Source organism: Octopus sinensis, linkage group LG3 (assembly GCF_006345805.1).
Source record: "Octopus sinensis linkage group LG3, ASM634580v1, whole genome shotgun sequence".
NCBI lineage: Eukaryota > Metazoa > Mollusca > Cephalopoda > Octopoda > Octopodidae > Octopus > Octopus sinensis.
The window spans coordinates 157,042,314-157,066,154 of NC_042999.1; the positions used below are offsets into that span (position 1 = coordinate 157,042,314).

A 23,841-nucleotide genomic window follows, 5' to 3' on the forward strand; every position below is an offset into this window, starting at 1 on the left:
TACTACACACATTGGAAAGCATTGTACAACCAAGTACTAAAGAAGATCTTTCCTCCTCCATGAAACAAAGCTGTTCCCGCTGGACGTCAACCCAGTATTTCTAAGCTACGGACCGAGTGATTTATTATAAGGTTGTCTCCCTAGACAGATTGCCTTCACTACGGCTAAGGAGCCCTTTCTACCCCACTGACACAGGTTGTACTGGTTTACAGTTTACCAGTAGTAGGATCCGATGCTGCATACATCAGATCTGACCTGACAGTTAAAATGGATAATGCCTGAGATTGCAAGGTAGTGCACAGTACGTTACACAAGGTTGCCTAAATATTGCACTATACCGGCATGAAACTTGAAGTAACTAGACTCACGAAGAATAAGTCCTGGGGTCGATTTGTTCGACTAAAGGCAGTGCTCCGCCATGGCCGTAGTCAAATGATTGAAAGTAACAAATAAAAGAAAAGAATAAAAGAATATTTATATATACGTATATATCGGTAGCCACTACACACATTTTTTTCTCTCCTTTTTTCACTCCTTGTTTCTTTCTGTTCCCCTTTCTGTAGAAGAGCGTAGGCTCGAAATGTAAAAGACTTTTTCAATTCCCGAGTGTTTATATAATATATCCGTTTGTTTTGTACACCACCTGTCTTCGTCTTTTGTTTGTTTGATTTTTCGTGAATTCTCCCTATATATGTAGGTGAGAGAGTTACGTATCCGAGAATTTATTTTCTTCTTTGCTGTACACTTCCTTTATGGTGATGCCGTTAACAACTTTGTAGACCAATTCTTACATATAAGACTCGATGTCATTGACTGCATGGCAATGTTGGAGGAGGACATGGTTGATTTTGCCGAGCCTGTCCCTCTTGTCATTTGATTCCTTCCTTTTCTCATTTAGTGAATTCGTAGTTTTTGGTTCCGATGGTGATGGAACACCGCCACTTGGCACGGTCTCGAGTTTGTGTTTCAAATGATCTAGGCTCAATTCCAGTTACTTTCAGTGTTGCTTTGAGTTGGTCCTTGTATCTTCGAAGAGGGCAACCCCGCGGTATTTTTCCTGAAGTATCTCACTGAATAAGACTTGGCGTGGGAACCTTGGCTCTGCCATTCTTGCTACATGTCCTGACCATCGAAGACGTTGTTTCATCATCAGCGATCCGATACTTTGACTGTTGGTTACTTAGTGTTCCTATTTGATGCTCAAGATTGAACGAAGCTTTTGTTGGTAAAAGCATTCTAAATTTTGGATGTCACGATGATATAGAGTCCATGTTAAGCGGAAAGTGTAACATCATAAGCGGAAAGTGTAACCTCTCGAAAGAGCTGTTCTTCACTCCTGCTCCAGAGCGTGGGCTGCGGGGTCACTCTGAAAAGCTCTATCTACGACGATTTCATCTCAATCGAAGGAGAGGGCTTTCTCCGTCCGGGTTGCGGATCCGTGGAATAAGCTGCCGGACGAGATAGTGAAGATGCCGACAACCGCTCGGTTCAAAGTCTCTCTTGACCAGAAATGGCCTAAACTCTTTGTATGAACACCCTCCCTGTACATAACTCTATGTCCCCCTACATGGCCTTGCTTGTGCTTTTTGAGCTCCCCCCAAAAAATCAAAATTTTAATTTTAAATGTTCCGCATCCGTATAGCAAGGTTGAAATGACAACAGCATTATAAACCATAATTTTTGTTATTAAGTTAAGAGCTTTATTGTTGAATTTCATGAACTTTCCAAATACTCCGTGTGCAGCTCTAATTTTGTGTTCCACGTCCTTTTCTGAGATGCACCTGCTTTGATAAAAGGCTGCTTCGATATGGAAAATGCTCTACTTTTTCGAGATGGTATTTGGGGCTGGCTTGCAAAGACCTTGGTTTCCTTGATGTTTACTGTAAGGCCAAAGCGATGGTAGGCCATAGCAAGAATTGTTTACAGACTGTTGTTCTTCTTTTGAATAACAGACGGCAGCATTGTCATCAGCATACTGAAGTTCTGGGATGCGTTGCATATGTGTCAGATATTTAGATCAAAGTCAAATAAGATTGAAAAGTCCTGTGTCATATCGATGTCTGATGTCAACACTTGGATTAACTGGAGGAACTTCGTGAAGCATTGCAGCCAGAAACAAGGAGAATAGTCTAGGCGCCGAGACACATTCTTGTTTTAGTCCGTACGCGATCGGAAATTCTTCTGACAGCATGTTTTATTGGAATGCACGTCTAGGCATATTATCATGCATTGCTTGAACTCAGCATCGCTGGGGATTCCCCCACCCTCCAACTTATTACTCACTACATTATCAGTCATTCTATTCAACTAAGATTTATGTAATTTGAATTTAGAAATGCTATAGGCCTACATGGATTTCTTGGTTCTTAGCATAAAGTGGTATGGGCAACTGCCAGACGATATATTTCAAGCTTACCATCCATTGTTTTTTTGGAACAGGTTGATGAAGGCTTGTCTGTAGAACGTGAAATTCCTGGACCAGGAGTCAACTTTCCGGTCTCTCTCAGGTGAATGTTCATTCTTCAGTTTTTCAATTATTAAAATCTCTTTGCTGATACTTTAGGTTTCAGAAGAGCGGTTTGCTACTTAATATCACGTTTATGTGTTTCTTCACATCCACCCCCACCCAATCCAGAAGGATTCCAGGTTATTCTGGAGAGGAGTGTTTGAAACTTTAATGGTATGGCTTTCATGCAACCACACTCTACTTGGGTGCACAATCCAAATTTATGGTTAACAGTTCTTTGATAATAATAAATCGTCATTTGTGTGGTGAACAACACCTGACGATTATTATCGGTTGGTAGATATCAGCATGCACCAGCAAATAATTCGTTTGCTGAAGTTATAAAAAAAGAGCAATAATGTTTTGTTAGGTACATTAGTCCGGCTGGCGAGACACAACGATGTCAAAACAACAGGGCTCTTTGGACACGCAGATCTTCGGTGTAGTCGGAGATGAACTTGTCTTTTGTTTCTCTTGTAGTTATGAGAGTAACTACCGACATAGATGCGCACAGATGTATGGGTGTATGTATGACTATGAAATGTATGCGTGAGTGTATATATATGTATGTATAATAAAATTTCCAGTATACTCTATCTTCCATATCAATTATTTCTACTATAGTCAACGTGAACTGAGGAATTCTTAACGTTGATCCAACGATGACTGCGCATTTACTGTGGATGTCCAAGTAGCCATAAGAAGTGAACGTACTCTGCCGGAACACTACTAGGGATTTACCCAAAATACAGTTTAGATGCTAAAATTTTAAATCTCAAATCTAAACTTTAATTATATATATATACCTTCGAAGCGTAGAGTAGATGAAACCATAGCGACTGAAGAAGGGTTTTTTTCTTTGTGTTAATTGTCCTGTACTCTATTTTTTTGTTGCTTAAAAAATGTCCAGTTCCCTGGTTTGTGTCTATGTTTTCGTTTCTCATTGTGTTCGACATCTTTTTGGTGTCCTGTACTCATATATGCGTGTATATGTACATGTAGAGGTAGGTACGTACATATATGTTTATATATATGCATATGTTTTATTTATTAATATATATATATATATATATATATATATATATATATATATATCAGCATCAGTACCAAGCAGTGATTAGCAATAAACAAACTTTAGGTTAGTTAAAACATCTTTCTGAAATTTTCGACTTCTAAAGGCAAATTCACTGCTGTTACCGTGAAGAAAATATTCTCTCTTATGGAAAAAGGTTTAAAAACAAGTTTATCTCTCTTTGCTATTTCTGATTGAGGAAGGTTAAAGGCTAAGTTTTCAAAAAAATTATTTTAATTCATCTTCTGTCATTTATCTGCCCTTAAATAATTGTATGAGTGACCCTCATTTAAGTTTCAAGTTTAGTCAAATATTCCGTAGCAGATATAATCATTGATGGTTGTCATCCACCAATCTTGTTAAAGAGCTCGCCGCTAGGCAAAAGAATTATGGGGGTGAGTTTCTCTGAAACATTTGTCCTCTTGCTAGCTTCACTTCAATTAGACATACACTCTGCCACCACCCTTGACGCTTCTCTTCTAAGATGTTATTGCCTTCTAGGTGAGTAACCTCTCTGTTGCAGAATTTGGATATATGAGCTATGTAGGTTATTAGCAAACGAAGTTATATTTCCTATTCCGTAGTTTCTTTTCATGGGAGTTTACCCGTGTTTTTGTTTTGGAGAATTGAAATTCTCCCTTCCTTAATACGGCCATTCGGTAGTCAACTCTACTTGCTGTTCAGTGAACGCTGCCGTCAGAAATTCATGAGTACAGTTAGATATGTCGACCAAAAATTGGGGACTTTAGTAAGCCCAAGGAATTTCTAGTTACTAATAAAGGCTATGTGTGTGTGTGTAACATTTTGGTTTAGTTTCCTATTGATTGCTCTTGAAGTATTCAACTCAATAAGGGGTGGGACATAGCAGTGTTATTTTCTAGATGTTTGTATAAGCTCCTGGAGTTTTGTTTATGTATTTACATTTTAAAATAATTTTCGAAGTACTTATTATCAAAGGAATTTTTCTCTCCCCAACCTTTTAATTGATTTGATATGGTTTCCCTATGACAAGACCATAGGAAAAAGCTGTCCCGATAGTCTTCGCAGGCCCTCCAAGACCAGTGAAACCGACGCCGTTAATGTTTCTTGTGAATAGTTTTAAATCAACGGCTGCAGGAAAGGAATTTCAAGGAGTCGATGTTCTGGGTATGGAGGACAGGGTGCAGTAATTAATTAGTGAGTGGACTGAAAGGTAGATACAATGTGGATGACGAGAGAAAAGGAAATGAGTGAATTGGGTGTGTCTAAGAGGCGGTGTCACGAGATCGGCCAACTCTGAGAAGAATCCTTTGTAGTCATGGTTGCAAAAGCTGAGAGTGAGAGAGAGAGAGCATAATCCCTAATGTAGATGAGAGGTTGGAGTGTGTTGATGAGTAACTTCTCACCAATCAGTTCACTGGCCTTTCTGTAGATATCTGTTTGTATAGATGCAGCAATGTTCCAAATGTTCGATTGCGGGACTAATCTGTGTTTGTAGAGGGTAGTGGTGGCTCGTAGATAAAATTAGTGGGAGTGCTGCTTCAGAAAAGTTTTAGCCGTTGTTTTAATATTGTGTAAAATGAAACAAACATATAGCGCGCGTCTGTACATTATCGACGACATGCACTAATTTCTAAGCCGACACTTTAGCCAAAACTTGAATTCTGCATTTGGCAGATTTAAAGGCATAAATAAAGTTGTCGAAATCATCCCTCTTTTCCGGGTTCTTTTGCAGCGGTGCCACAAGGTTAATAAATACTCTATGAGAACTCTTTACATATCCAAGTGTTGCTATTTTCTGGAAGAGGCTTTATGTCAATTGTTATTGGTAAATTATCGATGTCTTTGCAGAAGTGATTTTGTACCATTCCAGTTGTATCAGTTACAAATGTGACGTTGAGTCCATTTCTTCTCTCATTTTAGCACATCAATAAAGCCGTTCGAGTTTTCCCCTATTATGAGCACTCACTACTGCGATCCTTATTATGGAAAAGGAAGTTAGACTTGATGTATGCTATCTGTTGGTTTATCTTTAGACAAAGCTTCTACAGTATCTTCACTTTATTGATTTTTAAGACGGATGGAAGTTCATATAACTGCCTCAAATCCAATGGCGACTCGTAGATAAAATTAGTGGGGGTGCTGCTTCAGAAAAGTTTTAGCCCTTGTTTCAATATTGTGTAAAACGAAACAAACATATAAAAAGAAAATTTATACATAAACTTGATTGGTTCGCGTTTTAGCCAATGCCGGGTAGTGTGTTTAATTTGTTCACTGAACACCACCACAAATTCCCTCTTGTTTTTCAAAAATCCCCCCTTAATCACAAAATAAGATGGGGGAAATGTACCCTATTTTCCAAATCCTGGCAGCAATACTGAAGCTGGAAGCAGGATAATAATTTAATTCTACACTTTTATCACATTCAAGAATATAAACATGTTTTTAAGCACAACACACGCGGAGTCAAAAAGAAACACTACCTTTCATCGGAACACCGGGTTCGGCACTGTCGTTCACGCAGTACTCTCTCTCTCCCTAGCGTGAAGCTTCCTACCTTGGAGATGTGAGCATGCACACTACAGCCAAACACCGCGTCGCTGGAACTGTGAAACGCAGAGTTCTATACAAAGATTTTTGTATTATTTTCATAAACTAGGGCATGGCTACTTAAGCTTAAGGATTATATAATGTACAAGTATAAAGAAAGAATTAAAGAAAAAAGGACTCATTATATTGAATGTTATCGATAATATCGGGTGGAAATAGGGGGTGCTGCAGTTCCGCAGTGCCTATACATGAGCTGCCACTGGTAGAGGGTTAGCAGTTTGTTGAAGCTGAAGTATTTCCTGGCTCTAACCAGTCTTGTATTGCTTTGTTTGCTATGTTGATTATGTACTTTTGTTAGGAATATAAGGTGATCGTACGCTTCTGAAAGTGAATATTATAAGGCAGTAGTTGGCGAGGCCAGAGAAGTTGCCTTTCTTGAGAATGGAACTCTCTATAGAGTATTTCCAAAGGTGTGATATATCTCAGAAAAAAGAGTGGGAGAGAGAGGGAGATTAAAAAGTTTGGTGAGGATATTGGATAAATCTAGGGCACAATATTGGGATCTTTTCGGTTTGAACGGCAGTTTTTAACATAATTTCTAGGTAACTAAAAAATTTTAAACTTCGTATACTGGTAGAATGTGTTTATAAAACATCTTTTTCTCTTGGCTTTATTGAGAAAATTCTATAGTTTGTAAGATATTTGTTGGTTTTTTTTCTTCAATTTCTGCAACTTCAACCAATCAGTGACGTCTATTGAGTTAAAAACCATTCTGTGCTGTATGAATATGTCCTTCGTTTAAGAAACAGATTGGGTTTATTTACATTTGTGAAGAAAAAAAAGATACCCTTCCCCCACCTCTAACCCTAACCCTAAAACAGATTGAAATGCAATAGATCGATTCTAGGGTCATAATTATGGGTGACAATTTCATATGACACCGCTAGAAAAAACTGCCGTTCAAACCGAAAAGATCCCAATATTGTAAGTATTGGAAGAAATACTGAGTTAGAAAAGGACATGCGGAGCCCCGACCAGTCAGCTGAGCTATATAGGATTAGCAAAGTGGCAGTGAGGTAGTCGTAATAAAGCAATGGTTGTACGAGGCGATGGCGAAGAGACACTGATGGTTTGGTAGAAGTTGGATTTGAAGATGACAAGGAGATCAGGAGTGTTTGAAGTCTCGGTGAGGGGCTGTATGTAGACGATGCGACTGGTCAATATCAAGAATTGGCGACTGTGAAATATTCGACTTCTGCTCCAGCTGCATCCGTATAGGGTGCGTGTGAGAGTCAAGAAGAGTTGGAAACATCGGTGTCACAGACAACGTTGTCTTCGGACAGGAGTGAAGTGAGATAAATGTCTTCAATGCAGGAAAGATATGTTCGAGGAGCTGTTTGAGGTGGTTGGAAGAATTCAGAGTCATAAAGCTGCAGATGTATTTGGAGGATGAGGGAAGGAGATTTTAAGTTAGAGTAATTGAAAGTCGTTGCTGATACCTACATGTGTGGAGGTGCAATGGCCCAGTGGTTAGGGCAGCGGACTCGCGGTCGTAGGATCGCGGTTTCGATTCCCAGACCGGGCGTTGTGAGTGTTTATTGAGCGAAAACACCTAAAGCTCCACGAGGCTCCGGCAGGGGATGATGGTGATCCCTTCTGTACTCTTTCACCACAACTTTCTCTCACCCTTACTTCCTGTTTCTGTTGTGCCTGTATTTCAAAGGGCCGGCCTTGTCACTCTCTGTGTCACGCTGAATATCCCCGAGAACTACGTTAAGAGTACACGTGTCTGTGGAGTGCTCAGCCACTTACACGTTAATTTCACGAGCAGGCTGTTCCGTTGATCGGATCAACCGGAACCCTCGTTGTCGTAACCGACGGAGTGCTTCCATAGATACCTACATGTGAAAGATGAGTGGCAAAATAAGAGCGAGGTTTACGTCAAGAGTGTAACCCACACAGTAGAAATATACCATAGTTAAAGAGTGAAAGATCTCCGAAAGGAATAGGAGAGTGGCTTGTGTGTTTGTAGAAGGCGATGTATAGGGTTTAAATTGGATTAGACATCGCTAAGGAGAACAGGACTGAGAATTGTTCTGCGGATTTAGTTTTAGTTTTTGGCAAAGCAACTGTAGAATATATCAGGGATCTTTTCGGTTTGAACGGCAGTGTTTTCTTGCGGTGTCATATGAAATTGTCACCCATAATTATGACCCTAGTATCGATCTATTGCATTTCAATCTGTTTTAGGGTTAGGGGTGGGGGAAGGGTATCTTTTTTTCTTCACAAATGTAAATAAACCCAATCTGTTTCTTAAACGAGGGACATATTCATACAGCACAGAATGACTCAATGGACGTCAGTGATTGGTTGAAATTGCAGAAATTGAAGAAAAATTGCAGAAATTGAAGAAAAAATTGAAGAAAAAAAAACAACAAATATCTTACAAACTATAGAATTTTCTCAATAAAGCCAAGAGAAAAAGATGTTTTATAAACACATTCTACCAGTATACGAAGTTTAAAATTTTTTAGTTACCTAGAAATTATGTTAAAACTGCCGTTCAAACCGAAAAGATCCTATATCGGATCCCTTTTATCACAATTTATGATCTCTTTTATTTGAGACAGTTGGACTGTTTCTCAGTTTCATTAGAGAAATATTCGTCAATTGGGACTAAAATTGATCAAAAGGTACTTCCTTTTTTGACTGTCCTTGACAACAACTGGCATATTCTAAAGAATGGTCGCTTTGTTTGTTCTCTGAGACCTCTTCTAGTATTTCATAATGGTTTATTCTCCGCTGTATTAAAGTCTCACTTGCGTGCATACACATGTATTCTTTAGTTAGTCGGAAACAATGTAATAAACTGTTTCTTCTCAGCCTTCATATATTCTACAGTTTCAGTAACCTTAGGAAATATTTTATTAAAAAGCTTTTGAATTTGAACCTTGTACTACAATCAAATATCCTTTAATCTCAGTGTCCTGAGCTTCGTAACTAGTGCCGTGATTTTTATTTATCTATTTCCACCCCGACCATTTTTTTTTTTTAGCATTTGCTACGTAAACGCTATTCTTGCCATCGTTTTAGAATAACAGTCTATAACCCAATTTTGAATATAGTTTTTAGCCAATCCACAATCTTTATTGTTTGTTTTTCTCTCTCACAATAGCCTGTCATTTCAGTCAGTTTTGTATTTCGTTGACTTTCTTGAAAGCAGAATAGTTTGTTTATTTATTCATTTATTTTAGTAGATATTTGTATTAGTTGGTTTCAGTTTTTAACTAAATACTTTTGTATTCTTACTACAGATATTTTATAATAATTTTTAGTTGAAAAGGCCCTGCCCACTGTCTTCGTAAATGTAATCTTTTTATGTCAGATTTTGGGTGGTTTATTCTAAATGCAATCAGTATAAAAGATAGTGGAAGGCTGAAAGCTGGCAGAATCGTTAGCACGCCGGAGAAAATGATTAGCGGAATTTCTTCCGGCTTTACACTCTGAATTCAAATTCCGCGTGGTCAGCCTTTTATCTTTCATCTTTTGGTGGACGATGAATTAAGTACCAGTTGAGCACTGAGGTTGATGTAATCAACTAGCCCTGCCCCTAAATTTTCAGGCTTTGTGCCTGTAGTAGAGAGGATTTTTAAGCATGGTGGATTAGTAGAATGGATCATTTCGGTTTGAACGGCAGTTTTTAACATAATTTCCACGTAACTAAACACTTTTAAACTTCATATATTGGTAGAATGTGTTTATAAAACATCTTTTTCTCTTGGCTTTATTGAGAAAATTCTATAGTTTGTAAGATATTTAGTCTTTAATTTCTTGCATTTCTGCAATTTCAACCAGTCAATGACTGTCTATTGAGGTGAAAACATTCTGTGCCATATGAATATGCCTCTCGTTTAAGGAACACGTTGGGTTTATTTACATTCGTGAAGAAAAAAAGATACCCTTCCCCTCACCCCTAACCCTAACCCTAACCTTAACCCTAACTAACCCTAAATCTAAAATAGGGTCATAATTATGGGTGACAATTTCATATGAAATTGTCACCCATAATTATGACCCTAAATCCAAATTGTTAGAATATCACAAAAAATATACTTTGCAGTATTTGTTTTGGATCAATATGTTCTGAGTTCAAATCCAGCCCAGGTCAACTTTACCTTTCATTCCTCGATGCTGATAAAACAAAGTACTCGTCAATCATCGGGATCGATGTTATCAACTCTTCTCTCGAAATTAGTGGGTTTGTGCCAAAGTTAGAAACACGTATGTTGTTAATTCACTTATACGTGAACGCTTTTAATTTAGAACTAGCACTATGACCCGGCAACGCCAGGTCATAGTGCTAGTGCACGCACATACAGCTGCGTGCGTGCGCACATACACACGAGTACTGTCCAAATCTCCGACCAATCACATAATACAGCTAGCTGGCATTCAATTGGCGTATCAAGTTTCGGGCATTTTGATTGGGTTTTGGATTGAAAATTCACAAAAAAGTCACTTCTATTGATTTTTTTAATGGCTTTGTGGGGTGACTGGGTAAATGTAAAGATGTGCACGACCACCCTTGGACGGTTTTGAATGACCATAGAAAGTGCGAGCTCACTAACTGAAAAATTGTGGATTTGTATAAAGGACACACACGCAGACATTTTGCCGTTTATATATTTAGAGATAATAACTTTTGAAGGTGCACTTGCCTGACAAATGTTTAGATCTGAGAACTTGTGTTTAAACTAAAACGACTGCAGAATGGGAGATACATGTTAGCCAGGCAAAAATCACACGAAGACTGTAAACTGCACATAAACGTTTACTATTTATTGTAAGTTTAAGCAAAATTAACAGTCTCTGTATGGCAATCGTTATAGTAATAACGTTATTACAATAAATTACAGATCTTTTCGGTTTGAACAGCAGTTTTTTTCTAGCGGTGTCATACGAAATTGTCACCCATAATTATGACCCTAGTATCGATCTATTGCATTTCAATCTGTTTTAGGGTTAGGGTTAGGGGGAAGGGTATCTCTTTTTCTTCACAAATGTAAATAAACCCAATTTGTTTCTTAAACGAGGGACATATTCATACAGCACAGAATGTTGTTTACCTTAATAGATGTCAGTGATTGGTTGAAATTGCAGAAATTGAAAAAAAACCAACAAATATCTTACAAACTATAGAATTTTTTCAATAAAACCAAGAGAAAAAGATGTTTTATAAACACATTCTACCAGTATACGAAGTATAAAATATTTTAGTTACCTAGAAATTATGTTAAAAACTGCCGTTCAAACCGAAGAGATCCTAAATTACTGCTGGGACAACTAGACTTCAATGCCAATTACCTTTTGTATTTAGGTCTGTTTTAAGAATGAACCTAATGCAGAGGTGGGCAACCTTTGTATGTTGGAAGGCCTTCTGACAACGTTTGCATTTAAAAAAAATGTTACTGCTAAACCAATTACTTAAAAATAGGGTATACTGGGCTTCATATATTTTACCCCAGTGTCACTTTGATGGCATGCACTGCTCTCTCACTTAATAATAATAATAATAATAATAATAATAATATAATAATAATTAATAATAATAATAATAATAATAATAATAATAATAATAATAATAATAAGATGGGCAACAGCAAATATTCTGCTCAATACCACAGATTTGCTTGTCAGTTGTTTGACCTTAACCAGTTGACCATGTCCCTTAGTGGCTGATGATATATGCATCTCTGATCACAAGCAGAAGTAGTGGGGGAGCATCATAGCTATGTGCTGAAAGGAATTCTTAGAGGTTTGGATAATTCACCTCTGGAAACATGGGTGGTTCGTTCAACATCCTTAAAAAAATCCTTATTCAGGGACCTTTTGAGCGGGATGGGCTACTCGATCTAAATAAAATTCTCACTGGGCACCACCTGCAAAATCATGCGCTGTTTATCTTGATATGAGATCCCCGTGTCACACACATATGGTTGTGATGTATGTGCCTGCTGTACCCTTATCAGATGGGTAGTCATGATGGGTATACTGGGCTTCGTATATTTTACCCCAGTGCTCTCTCACTCAATGATAATAATGATAACAATAATTACTACTACTACTACTACTACTACTACTACTACTACTACTACTACTACTACTAAGGCGGCAAGCTGGCAGAATCATTATCATGCTGGATGAAATGCTCAGTAGTATTTCACCCATCGGTACGTTCTGAGTTCAAATTCTGCTGAGGTCAACTTTGCCATTCATCCTTTCAGGGTTGATAAAATAAGTACTGTTTGAACACTGGGGTTCATGTAATTGACTCCCAAAAATTGCTGCCCTTGTGGCAAAATTTGAAACCATTATTATTATTATTTTTACTACTACTACTACTACTACTACTACTACTACTACTAATAATAATCATAATAATAATAATAATAATAATAATAATGCAGCGAGCTGGCAGAATCGTTAGCACGCCGGGCGAAATGCTTAGCAGTATTTTGTCTGCCATTACGTTCTGGGTTCAAATTCCACCAAGGTCGACTTTGCCTTTCATCCTTTCGGGGTCGATTAAATAAGTACCTGTTACGCACTAGGGTCAATTAAATAAGTACCAGTTACGCATTGGGGTTGATATAATCAACTTAATCCGTTTGTCTGTCCTTGTTTGTCCTTTCTGTGTTTAGCCCCTTGTGGGTAGTAAAGAAATAGGTATTTCATCCATCTTTACATTCTAAGCACAAATTTCACCCGGGGCCAACTTTACCTTTCATCCTTTGGAGGTCAATAAATTAAGTACCAGTGAAACACTAGGATAGGTGTAATCAACAAACCCCCTCCCCCAAAATTTCAGAGCTTGTGCCTTTAGTAGAAAGGATCATCATCATCATCATCATCATTATCATCATCATTCATCATTCATCCATCATCATTCATTAAAACAAAATATTAAAAAATACAGTTTCGTAAGTATTCTCACCATAGATTGAATAATTTTTTTCCCAAAAGTTAAGTTGGATTTTTGTTTCAAGCACTGTTGTAATTACTTAAATAAATAATCCCAAATCTAAATAAAGAAATATAAATAAGTTTTTTTCTAAAATTCGCAATTAGATGAAAAAATAGGCCTTGTATAAAATTAAATCAATGGAAATATATTCTGGTATAATATTTCTTTTTCTCAGTCATTGTATATCTTTCAGAAGGGTGCCTTTAGCACTTTAGAAGGCTGCTAGTTCCTTACTCCTAATCTAATGTAGATATAACATTCCTTTCTAATCGTTTCTTTCATATGTACTCTATCTAATTCTTAGAGTCCTAAGTATTTACAGGTCCGTATTTGGTTCAATTTTGTTATCTCTGTTTCCTAATTTAGTACAGTATCAGTGTTCTTAATTAACTTTCTTCTCTTTAACCCTTTCGTTACCAACCCGGCTGAAACCGGCTCTGGCTCTGTAGTACAAATGTTTTGTTTTCATAAGTTTTGAATTAAAATCTTCCACCAAACCTTAGTCACATCGTAACTAAGTTATTTTACTAAATTCTTTGTTATATTTAAAACAATTGAAAGAAACTCAGAGCATCTCAAAATAAATACAGTAGCGAAAGGGTTAAAGTTGCCTTAACACAGTTTCATAATCTCATAAATTCCTCAAGTAAATCACGGTACCATCTGGTGCAGTGTGAGTGGCAGAATCATTAGAGCATCAGGCAAAATGCCTAGTGGTGATTCTTCTGACTCTTTATGTTCTGAATTCAAATTTTGCCAGAGTCAACTTTGCCTTTCGTCCCTCTGGGGTTGATAAAACAAGGTACCAGTCAGCTACTTGGGCTGATAGTATTGATTAATCCTCTATCCTAAAAGTTGCTGGCCTCTTGCCAAAATTAGAAAGAATTATTATTATTATTATTATTATTATTATTATTATTATGAAGGCAGTGAGCTGGCAGAATCATTAGTATGCCAGGTGAAATACTTAGCGGTATTTCTATCATTGCTATTTTCTTAGTTCAAGTTCCGTCACGGTCAACTTTGCCTTTCATCCTTTTGGAGTCGTTAAATTAAGCACCAGTTGAGTACTGGGGTTGATGTAATCGATCTAACCCCTCCATCCCCAAATTTCAGGCCTTGTGCCTATAGTATTATTATGAAATAAGTACCAGTTGAACACTGGGGTTAATGTAAGCGACTCATTGCCCATGTACGGATGGTGCTTTTTACATGCAACTGGCACAGGGAGCCAGTCAAGCGGTACTGGCATCAACCCATGCATGAATGGTGCTTACTGTATGTCACCAGCAGGGGTGCCAGTCAGGCAGCACTGGCATCAGCCACAACTACAATTTCCATTTTGATTTCGATTTAATCGAGATTCTGATAGTGATTTTAGCATGGCATGTCACCCGACGATTCAAAGGTACTTTTTAAATGGCTTGGTTATGTGACACTGGTATAGACTATGGCTGTGATCTCACTTTATTTGCTGGGTCTTCTCAAATCACCGCATATCTCCAAAGGTCTGGGTCTCTTGTCATTGCCTCTGTGAGGCCCAACTTTCAGAGTTCATGCATCCCATGTCTTCCTGGGTTTCCCTCTTCCACAGGTTCCTTCCACTGTTAGGGAGTGACACTTTTTCACACAACTCTCCTCATCCATATGTAGCACATGACCATACCAACACAGTCGTCTCTCTTGCACACAACGTCTGATGCTTCTTATGTACAAAATTTCTCTCATGGCGCTTACACTCTGTTGTGTGTACACACTGACATTACAGATCGTTTTAGCTTCATTTCTTTCAAACCTATGTATGTCCTCAACAGTCATGGCCCATGTTTCACTGCTGTGTAGCATGGCTGTTTGCACACATGCATCATACAGTCTACCTTTCACTCTGAGCAAGAGGCCCTTTGTCATCAGCAGCGGTAGGAGCTTTCTGAACTTTGCCCAGGCTATTCTTATTCTAGTAGCAATGCTCTCAGAGCATCCACCCCCCACTATAGACTTGGACACTTAGGTAGCGGACACTATCAACTACTTCTAGTTTCTCCCCCTGGCATGTGATAAAATCTGTTTTCTGAACATCTTCAGTGTTTATTGCCCCTGTGCATCTGCTGCACACAAAAACTATCATCCTGGTTAGCCTTCCTTTGATGTTGCTGCACCTCTTATGTGTCCATAGTTTACACTGTGTATATCTTATGGAGTTTCTACCTATGCCTTTTCTACACATTGAGCAGGGCCATCTACCTGGCGGGGTTTGTGAAATGTTTGCCTTCTTACATACTAGAACTTTGGTTTTTGCTACATTGACTTTAAGGCCCTTCAATTCTAGACCTTGCTTCAAAACTTCAAATTTCTTCTCTAGTTCTGGTAGTGATTCAGCTATGGGAGCAAGATCATCAGCATAGAGGAGCTCCCAGAGGCAGCCTGTCTTGAATTCCTCTGTTATTGCCTAGATTAATAAGAGGGGTCTGAGGACTGATCCTTGGTGAACCCCTACTTCTACCCGGTATTCTTCACTATAGTCGTTTCTGACCCTTATCTTGCTGACTGCATCATTGTACATGGCCCGTATAGCTCTGACTAACCACTCATTCACCAGATAAGGGATCGGGGGGGGGGGCCCTATCAAAAGCTTTCTGTAGGTCATCAAGGGCCACAGCATAGCAGACAACAGCAGCAAGAACAGTAATGGAGACAAGAATTATATCAAAAGAAAAATACTACAAACCTCCTAAAGACATGCCTGCTCCCTGACTCACACCACACAGACATGTCGTGTAGCAAAGTTGATGGGAGAACACTAAATGGCAAACAATAACAAAGGAAAAAAAAAGAAAAAGAAAAAATATGCCATCCAAAAAACTAAGAGATGTGAACAAATAAGGGAGGTGCCTTTAAGCAACAATATACCAATACCACACCCAAAAGCAGCTTCAGCAGCATTATCAACACCATCGTCTCCATTACCATTGTTATCTCAAACGCCATCACCACAAACACAAGAACAACTAAATTCACACAGACACGCCAACAGTGAGAATACATCTTCCAGCCCTAAGAATAAAAAGAATAAACACAAACAATTTTAATCTAATCGACCAGCAATGCCAAAACAAGCATCACACACAATAACTGCAACACATTAACAAATGGCATTGCAGCACGCATAAAAACCATTCTAATATTGCAACAATATTATAAAATAAACACCCTAAAGAAATAGCAAACTCTGGGGGAAATATAAGCAAAAACAGAAACAATATAAAGAGCTGCTTGTGGAAACACTCACAGCTAGATGGAAGGAAAAAGCATTAGTCTCTACTGAAATAAAATGATTTGTTTTTGCTCATTTCCATTTTCTTTTGTTAAATATGGTGATGGAAGCACTCCATCGGTTACAACGACGAGGGTTCCGGTTGATCCGAATCAACGGAACAGCCTGCTCGTGAAATTAACGTGTAAGTGGCTGAGCACTCCACAGACACGTGTACCCTTAACGTAGTTCTCGGGGATATTCAGCATAACACAGAGAGTGACAAGGCCGGCCCTTTGAAATACAGGTACAACAGAAACAGGAAGTAAGAGTGAGAGAAAGTTGTGGTGAAAGAGTACAGCAGGGATCACCACCATCCCCTGCCGGAGCCTCATGGAACTTTAGGTGTTTTCGCTCAATAAACACTCACAACGCCCGGTCTGGGAATCGAAACCGCGATCCTATGACCGCGAGTCCGCTGCCCTAACCACTGGGCCATTGCGCCTCCACTTTGTTAAATATATCTATTCTCAGAATAAAAAATGTGACTGCATGTAGCCTGGGGTTACCTTGGAAGCAGAGCCACCTGCTCAATGACCTCAGGTCACGAAGTATAGATGTGGTGACCATCAGCAAGATCAGAGTTTCTGATCCACAAGCCTTCAAACCAATTTCAATGGAAACGAAATTTACTTATCGCAAATCAACCGAGATTGGGAGGCATAGCTACTGTTTGAATCTCACAATATGGATCATCTTCCTTGGACCCAGAAGGTACGTTGGTGGTCCTAGATGTGAGCAGTAGTGATTGGGGTGCCTTAAGACTAGTATCTATTTATGCTCCAACAAGAGCAGGACAACCCGATTTCTTCAGGCATCTGAAGATTTTTCTGAGAACATCCCACTCTTTAGTGCTAGTGACCATCTTGGGTGCAGGTCTGAATTGTGTGAAGCTAACCGACACGTACAAAATTTCGTTTATAGCTTGGTGTATTAATCTGTGCTTCTTTCCTGACAAATTTGTGGTCTGGCAATGGAGACTTTTTTAGATGAATGGCTCTTTTCTCTCTCTTCTATTTTCCTTTTCCCCATGTCTGTTTGGTTCCAAATTCTTGTACAAAAGCCTTGCAAAACAGAACAGAGTGGACTTAGGCAAACCACATCAGGTTCTCCAAATTGTATCTAGATTGAGTATTCTGAAAGGATAGAATACCTCCAACACATAATACCTTTTCTTTACTACCCACAAGGGGCTAAACACAGAGGGGACAAACAAGGACAGACAAAGGGATTAAGTTGATTATATCGACCCCAGTGCGTAACTGGTACTTATTTAATTGACCTCGAAAGGATGAAAGGCAAAGTCGACCTCGGCGGAATTTGAACTCAGAACGCAGCGGCAGACAAAATACCGCTAAGAATTTCGCCCGGCGTGCTAACGTTTCTGCCAGCTCGCCGTACTGCCCGACCTTCCTGTGTGCCCAGTTCCCATCTGACCTGATCAGAGCACCTGTTATTCTGCTTTTTGTGGAAAGGATGCATTCCATGGGTCAGTGCTCCATTATTTGCTGAGTGGATGACTGAGAAAGCTGTGACTGATAATGCATAGATATGAGCTGAGGCTATGACATCTCCAGGAATTCCTTCTCCTGCCCCAGTGCAGTTTCCATCCTGTTTATACACCAGCCAAGCACAGATATACCTCAGCTGCTTCTACACTCATCAAACTCTTCAATCTGTCACTCCCCACGGGAATATATCTTGACATTTGGAGGCATGCTTCTGTGTGTCACACTCCAAAGAAAGGCAACACTCCAAGCCAGTACCATTGCTAGCATTTCCGAGATAATGGGGCAGAGATTAACAATAACATTCTTTATAAATTATTTACATTTGATGAGATATTTGTCCTCATCATGTTTGCTGTTAACAGGTCACTGCCTGGAATTGAACTTGGAATCTTGGGATTAGTAGCCCATTGACGTATGGTGTAGTGGTTAAGAGCACAGGCTACTAACCCCAAGATTCTGAGTTCGATTCCAGGCAGTGACCTGAATAATAATAATAATAATAATAATAATAATAATAATAATAATAATAATAATAATAATAATAAAAATAATAATAATAGTAATAATCATCATCATCATCATCGTTTAACGTCCGCTTTCCATGCTAGCATGGGTTGGACGGTTCAACTGGGGTCTGGGAAGCCAGAAGGCTGCACCAGACCCAGTCTGATCTGGCAATATTTCTACAGCTGGATGCCCTTCCTAACACCAACCACTCCATGAGTGTAGTGGGTGCTTTTTATGTGCCACCGGCACAGGTGCCAGACGAGGCTGGCAATCAGCCACGATCGGATGGTGCTTTTTACGTGCCAATAATAATAATAATAATAATAATAACATTAAAAAATACCTTAGGAATGAGAACCCAGGTTTGAAGTTTTCCCAAGACACCTGATGAAGGCTGGAGGGTATATCAGCCGAAATGTTGTGTTAACAACAAACAAGATGAGGACAAATAGCCGTCAAATGTAAATAATGTAAATAATGTACATAATTCCTCATCTCTTAAATATAGAAGTGAAGATTCGTTATCATCTCTCACCCTCCCTCTTTCCTCCACCCATCATTTACCACCAGTACATTACCACACTTTCTGCCATCTGCTCTTCTTTACAAATTTTTTCATTGTATCTTCAAGCACAGTATCTCAATAGTGAACTTTACTAATTTTTTGGTCAATCCCTACCTCCAAATCACACTCCTTACACATCACATATTCTGTGGCCTTAAACCAATGCAAGAAGTGTACTACTCACAGATATTGAGTGAGCCCTCCGTTGTAGGGGTCTAACTATTATCCCTTTTCCAAGAGAAGCTAAGTTAATTTGATATACATGTCAATAAGGAATGTTCTTAATTAACAATAGGGAATGTTCTTAATTAACAATAGGGAATGTTCTTAATTAGTGTACCACATTGTTCATGTAATTGTCTTTTGATTTTAGATGAAGTTGCTTATTTTGTTCATCATTGAGTTTAAGGATTGGTAATGCTGGTGGTTATATTGGTTTTGGTTTTGATGGTTGTTGTGCAGGCATTGATGATAGATAGGTAGTAAAGCGTAATTTATACAACAAGATACACACACACACACACACACACACACACACACTCACACACAAATATTAAATGAAAAATTCCACCTTACACACTGTAAATGCTTACAGTGATGCATACACATATGCATACAGACACTTAAACAAAAACTATTATTATGATATATATATATATATATATACATCATAGGAGTGGCTGTGTGGTAAGAAAATTGCTTCAGAACCACATGGTTCCAGATTCAGTCCCACTGCGTGGCACCTTGGGCAGGTGTCTTCTACTATAGCCTCGGGCCAACCAAAGCCTTGCAAGTGGATTTGGTAGACAGAAACTGAAAGAAGACTATAGTATGTATATGTATATGTATGTATGTATGTATGTATGTATGTATGTATGTATGTATGTAAGTATGTATGTATGTATGTATGTATGTATGTATGTATGTATGTATGTATGTATGTGTTAGTGGGTTTATGTCCCCCATAACTTAGCAGTTCAGCAAAAGAGACTGATGTATGTATCTATGTACCATGATGATAGTTTTTCAAATTCTTAGCTACTTTGATCTTAGCTAAAATGCCAAGAAGCAGTCCTTAGGCTAAGAAGAAAGTGTACTTTTTAAATTCTTAAAATTCATTTGAGTGTCCATAAGGGAAAAATTGGTACCATGCTTTACAATAGCCTTAGGCACAAAATCTCATAATCTGACGTAGACATAATGCCAGGATACTTGTACTTAAAGGATTATGAGACAATGAGAAAGCTTTATATGTTGTAAAAAAGACTCATTATTACATAAAAAGGATAATACTCTTTACTCTTTTACTCTTTTACTTGTTTCAGTTATTGACTGAGGCCGTGCTGGAGCACTGCCTTTAGTCGAGCAAATCGACCCCAGGACTTATTCTTTGTAAGCTTAGTACTTATTCTATCGGTCTCTTTTGCCGAACCGCTAAGTTACGGGGATGCAAACACACCAGTATCGGTTGTCAAGCGATGTTGGGGGGACAAACACAGACGCACAAATATACACACACACACATATACATATATATATATATATATATATATATATATATATATACATATATACGACGGGATTCTTTCAGTTTCCGTCTACCAAATCCACTCACAAGGCTTTGGTTGGCCCAAGGCTGTAGTAGAAGACTCTTGCCCAAGGTGCCACACAGTGGGACTGAACCCAGAGCCATGTGGTTGGTAAGCATGCTACTTACCACACAGCCACTCCTATGCCTATAATGCAGATAAGTTCTCATTTTTGTTCACTCTTGTTGTTAGGCTACTATATTGTCTTATTGTTGGCAATATTGATGTTGTTGTTGTCATTGTTAATGTTATCATTGTGTGACCCACTTTTAGAAAAATGGATGAGTTTGATTGTTTAATAGCAATATAGTACTGTTTCATTTTCAATCTGAATAAATGACTCAGATTGGAGATATGAAAATTATATGAAACTATATGGGAAGCCAGAAGGCTGCACCAGGCTCTAGTCTTATCTGGCAACGTTTCTACTGCTGGATGCCCTTCCTAACGCCAACCACTCCGTGAGTGTAGTGGGTGCTTTTTATGTGCCACCTGCACTGGTGCCAGGCGAGGCTGGCATCGGCCACGGTCGGATTGGTGCATTTTATGGAAGCCAGTCGAGGCGGCACTGGTATATATATATATATATATATATATGTATGAAAATATATGAAAATATATGAAAATTGTATGAAAATTATATATATATATATATATATATGAAAATATATGAAAATTATATGAAAATATATGAAAATATATGAAAATTATATGAAAATTATATATATATATATATATATATATATATATATGAAAATATATGAAAATTATATGAAAATTATATGAAAATAATAATACTCATACATCAGACATGCTATAATTTTATCCTTTTTCTTTCTCAAGATACATCATGTGAAATTGAAAGAACACCAGCTGAAGGCAAAGAGTATGATAAAGTACGAAGTTCTGATGCATATTGGCAGTCATGGTTAAGTCCTGAAGGAGTTGTCTGGTATCCAGGTCATGTTGACTATCGTAAAAATGGAGAAGTTGATAGTCGCTACGTTGATGAAACAGCTGAGCCCGATGGTTCCCATCCCGACTCTCGTAGGTACTATACAATTGAAAAAGAACCCCAATTTTTGAGTGAATATAAGCAACAGAATGCAGCACAAACTGGTTTGCAGGAATCAGATAAAAGTCAATATGTACCTCCACATTATGGTTATGAAACAGACAGAGAATATTCGAGGGTTGAAAACCAACAAAACACTAATTATGGACAAAATCAGTATTATCCTGTTCTGAATCGAGACCCATCTGGTCAAATACATTATGGTGATTATTTTCTCAATGGGCAACGTGTGCCAAAGCATCCAGACTCTGATCTCGGTCGCTTTGATCATACAGAAAGAGATAAATTTATTCCTAATTACAATGGAGACATACAATACATTCCTGGAGCTCCAAGTAGGTTAAAACAAGGTAACCACTATGAAACGGACCATAATGGTGCTGCTATGGTGGAACAGGAAGAACGTTATCAATTTCCAGATTCACGTTACCCTCATTCTCAGCTGCCAGCTTATGAAACTGAGAACGGTTATCATGGTTCTCACCACCAGGTTCCACCTGGAGAAGGTTATTTGCCATACGGACAAGATTATTACTATGTAAACAGTCATCACTATAACACAAAAGATGGTGAAAGTTCTATACAGGAAACTCCGAATGGTCAGTATCCATCTGAAATTGAAAAACACATAGGTAACCAACCAGGTAATTTCTATGGACATTTCATACATGCTGGAGAAGATGCTCTTCCAGTTCCGAATAAAGAAGTTGATCATCCAACAACGGAAAGAGAACGAGAAATCTTACCAACTGAAGTTACTGGAAACAGAACCGTGAATACTTCTCAGCCGAACAAGAATTTGAAACCATACAGACATGGGGAAGAGGAAAATAGAAGAACTCCAGAAGAGAGAGAAAGGAGTCAGTCATCGAAAAAATCTCCATTGCCAGATGACAAATTTGTCAGGAAAGAAGCACAGACTAATACACCAAGCTATGAACAAGATGGACGTAATGAAAGCTCGTCCACACGACAGCAACTCAAAGTAACGAAAAAACTTGATATTTTTCCACCAACTCAGCAAGTCATAACCTCCCAAGACAAGTATCCAAATTCTAGGCATATAAAAGACAAATTTAGAAACAGGGATAAAAGCAAGGAAACTGCTGCAAAGGAAAGACTAGTAACTGTGCCAACAGTTGATATAAAGTTCAAAATGTTTCAACCTGATGTTAGTAACAAAGAAGAAATACAACACATTCACAATGAAACTCATGACCACAACAGCAGAAATAGTGGGCATAACAGTAGGTTTCAACATAATGAACAGCAGAACCATCATCATCACCGAAATAGCACACAGCATACCAATTACCATCACGGTAGAAGGAGAAAAACATCCAATCGAGGTACAGATAATTCCCACAGTATTAATCAAAGACGTAAAGGGCATCAACCGCATTTTAAAAGGCCTTCTATTCGGCAACATACCCGGCCATCACTGCAAAAGGAGGATAGTACATCTGTTCGACAAGTAACTGATGACAGGACAGCTACTTTTCACCTTGGAAATGGCAATCGCAATTCCAACACTGGTAGTCACATTAACCAACATTATGATCAAAGAAACCAACAACATTTAACAGATGCTAACCATAGACAGTTATCGAACCCAAATCTTTTTGTTCGTACTTATGATAGATATGCTCCTTTTGAAAGCTCGAGTGAATTTAGTGCTTTGAAGGATAGGAAACAAAGTAAGTGTGTCTTTTTCTAATTGTTTTACTTTACATTTTTCTTTTCCCAGTTTTTCATTTTCTCATTTGCTCTTAAATAATCGGAGATGTACCTGCATAGCAAGTGATTTGATCTGAGATCGTGTGCTGGAACAAAAACAATTGCAGCGTGGAAGGTGTTTGTAAGCCATTTAAGAAACACACAAAAGCCGTTTGATTCACTTCAACATGCAGCACGGATTTTTGTCAGTGAACAGGTCGCGGTCTTAAAGCGACGAAAATATTTTGACAAATTAAACTTAAATGTTGAAGTGAATCGAACGGCTTTTGTGTGTTTCTTAAATGGCTTACAAATACCTTCCACGCTGCAATTGTCTTAAATAATCCACAATTACAAAACATTGACAAACACATGTGATGTGCACATACATGCACACAGTCATACTCACTCCCAGTATAGAGACAAACAGACAGACA

At 38.4% G+C, this 23,841-nt stretch overlaps 1 protein-coding gene across 1 annotated transcript in view; it reads left to right on the forward strand.

Annotated features, from left to right (window-relative positions):
• The window catches only part of LOC115209349, a 61,874-nt gene that overhangs the window by 14,626 nt on the left and 23,407 nt on the right, over positions 1-23,841 (forward strand). Inside the window, exon 2 of the mRNA XM_029777718.2 lies at positions 21,457-23,385. Coding sequence (XP_029633578.1) covers positions 21,457-23,385 — 1,929 coding nt within the window. The remainder of the gene's footprint in view (positions 1-21,456; positions 23,386-23,841) is intronic.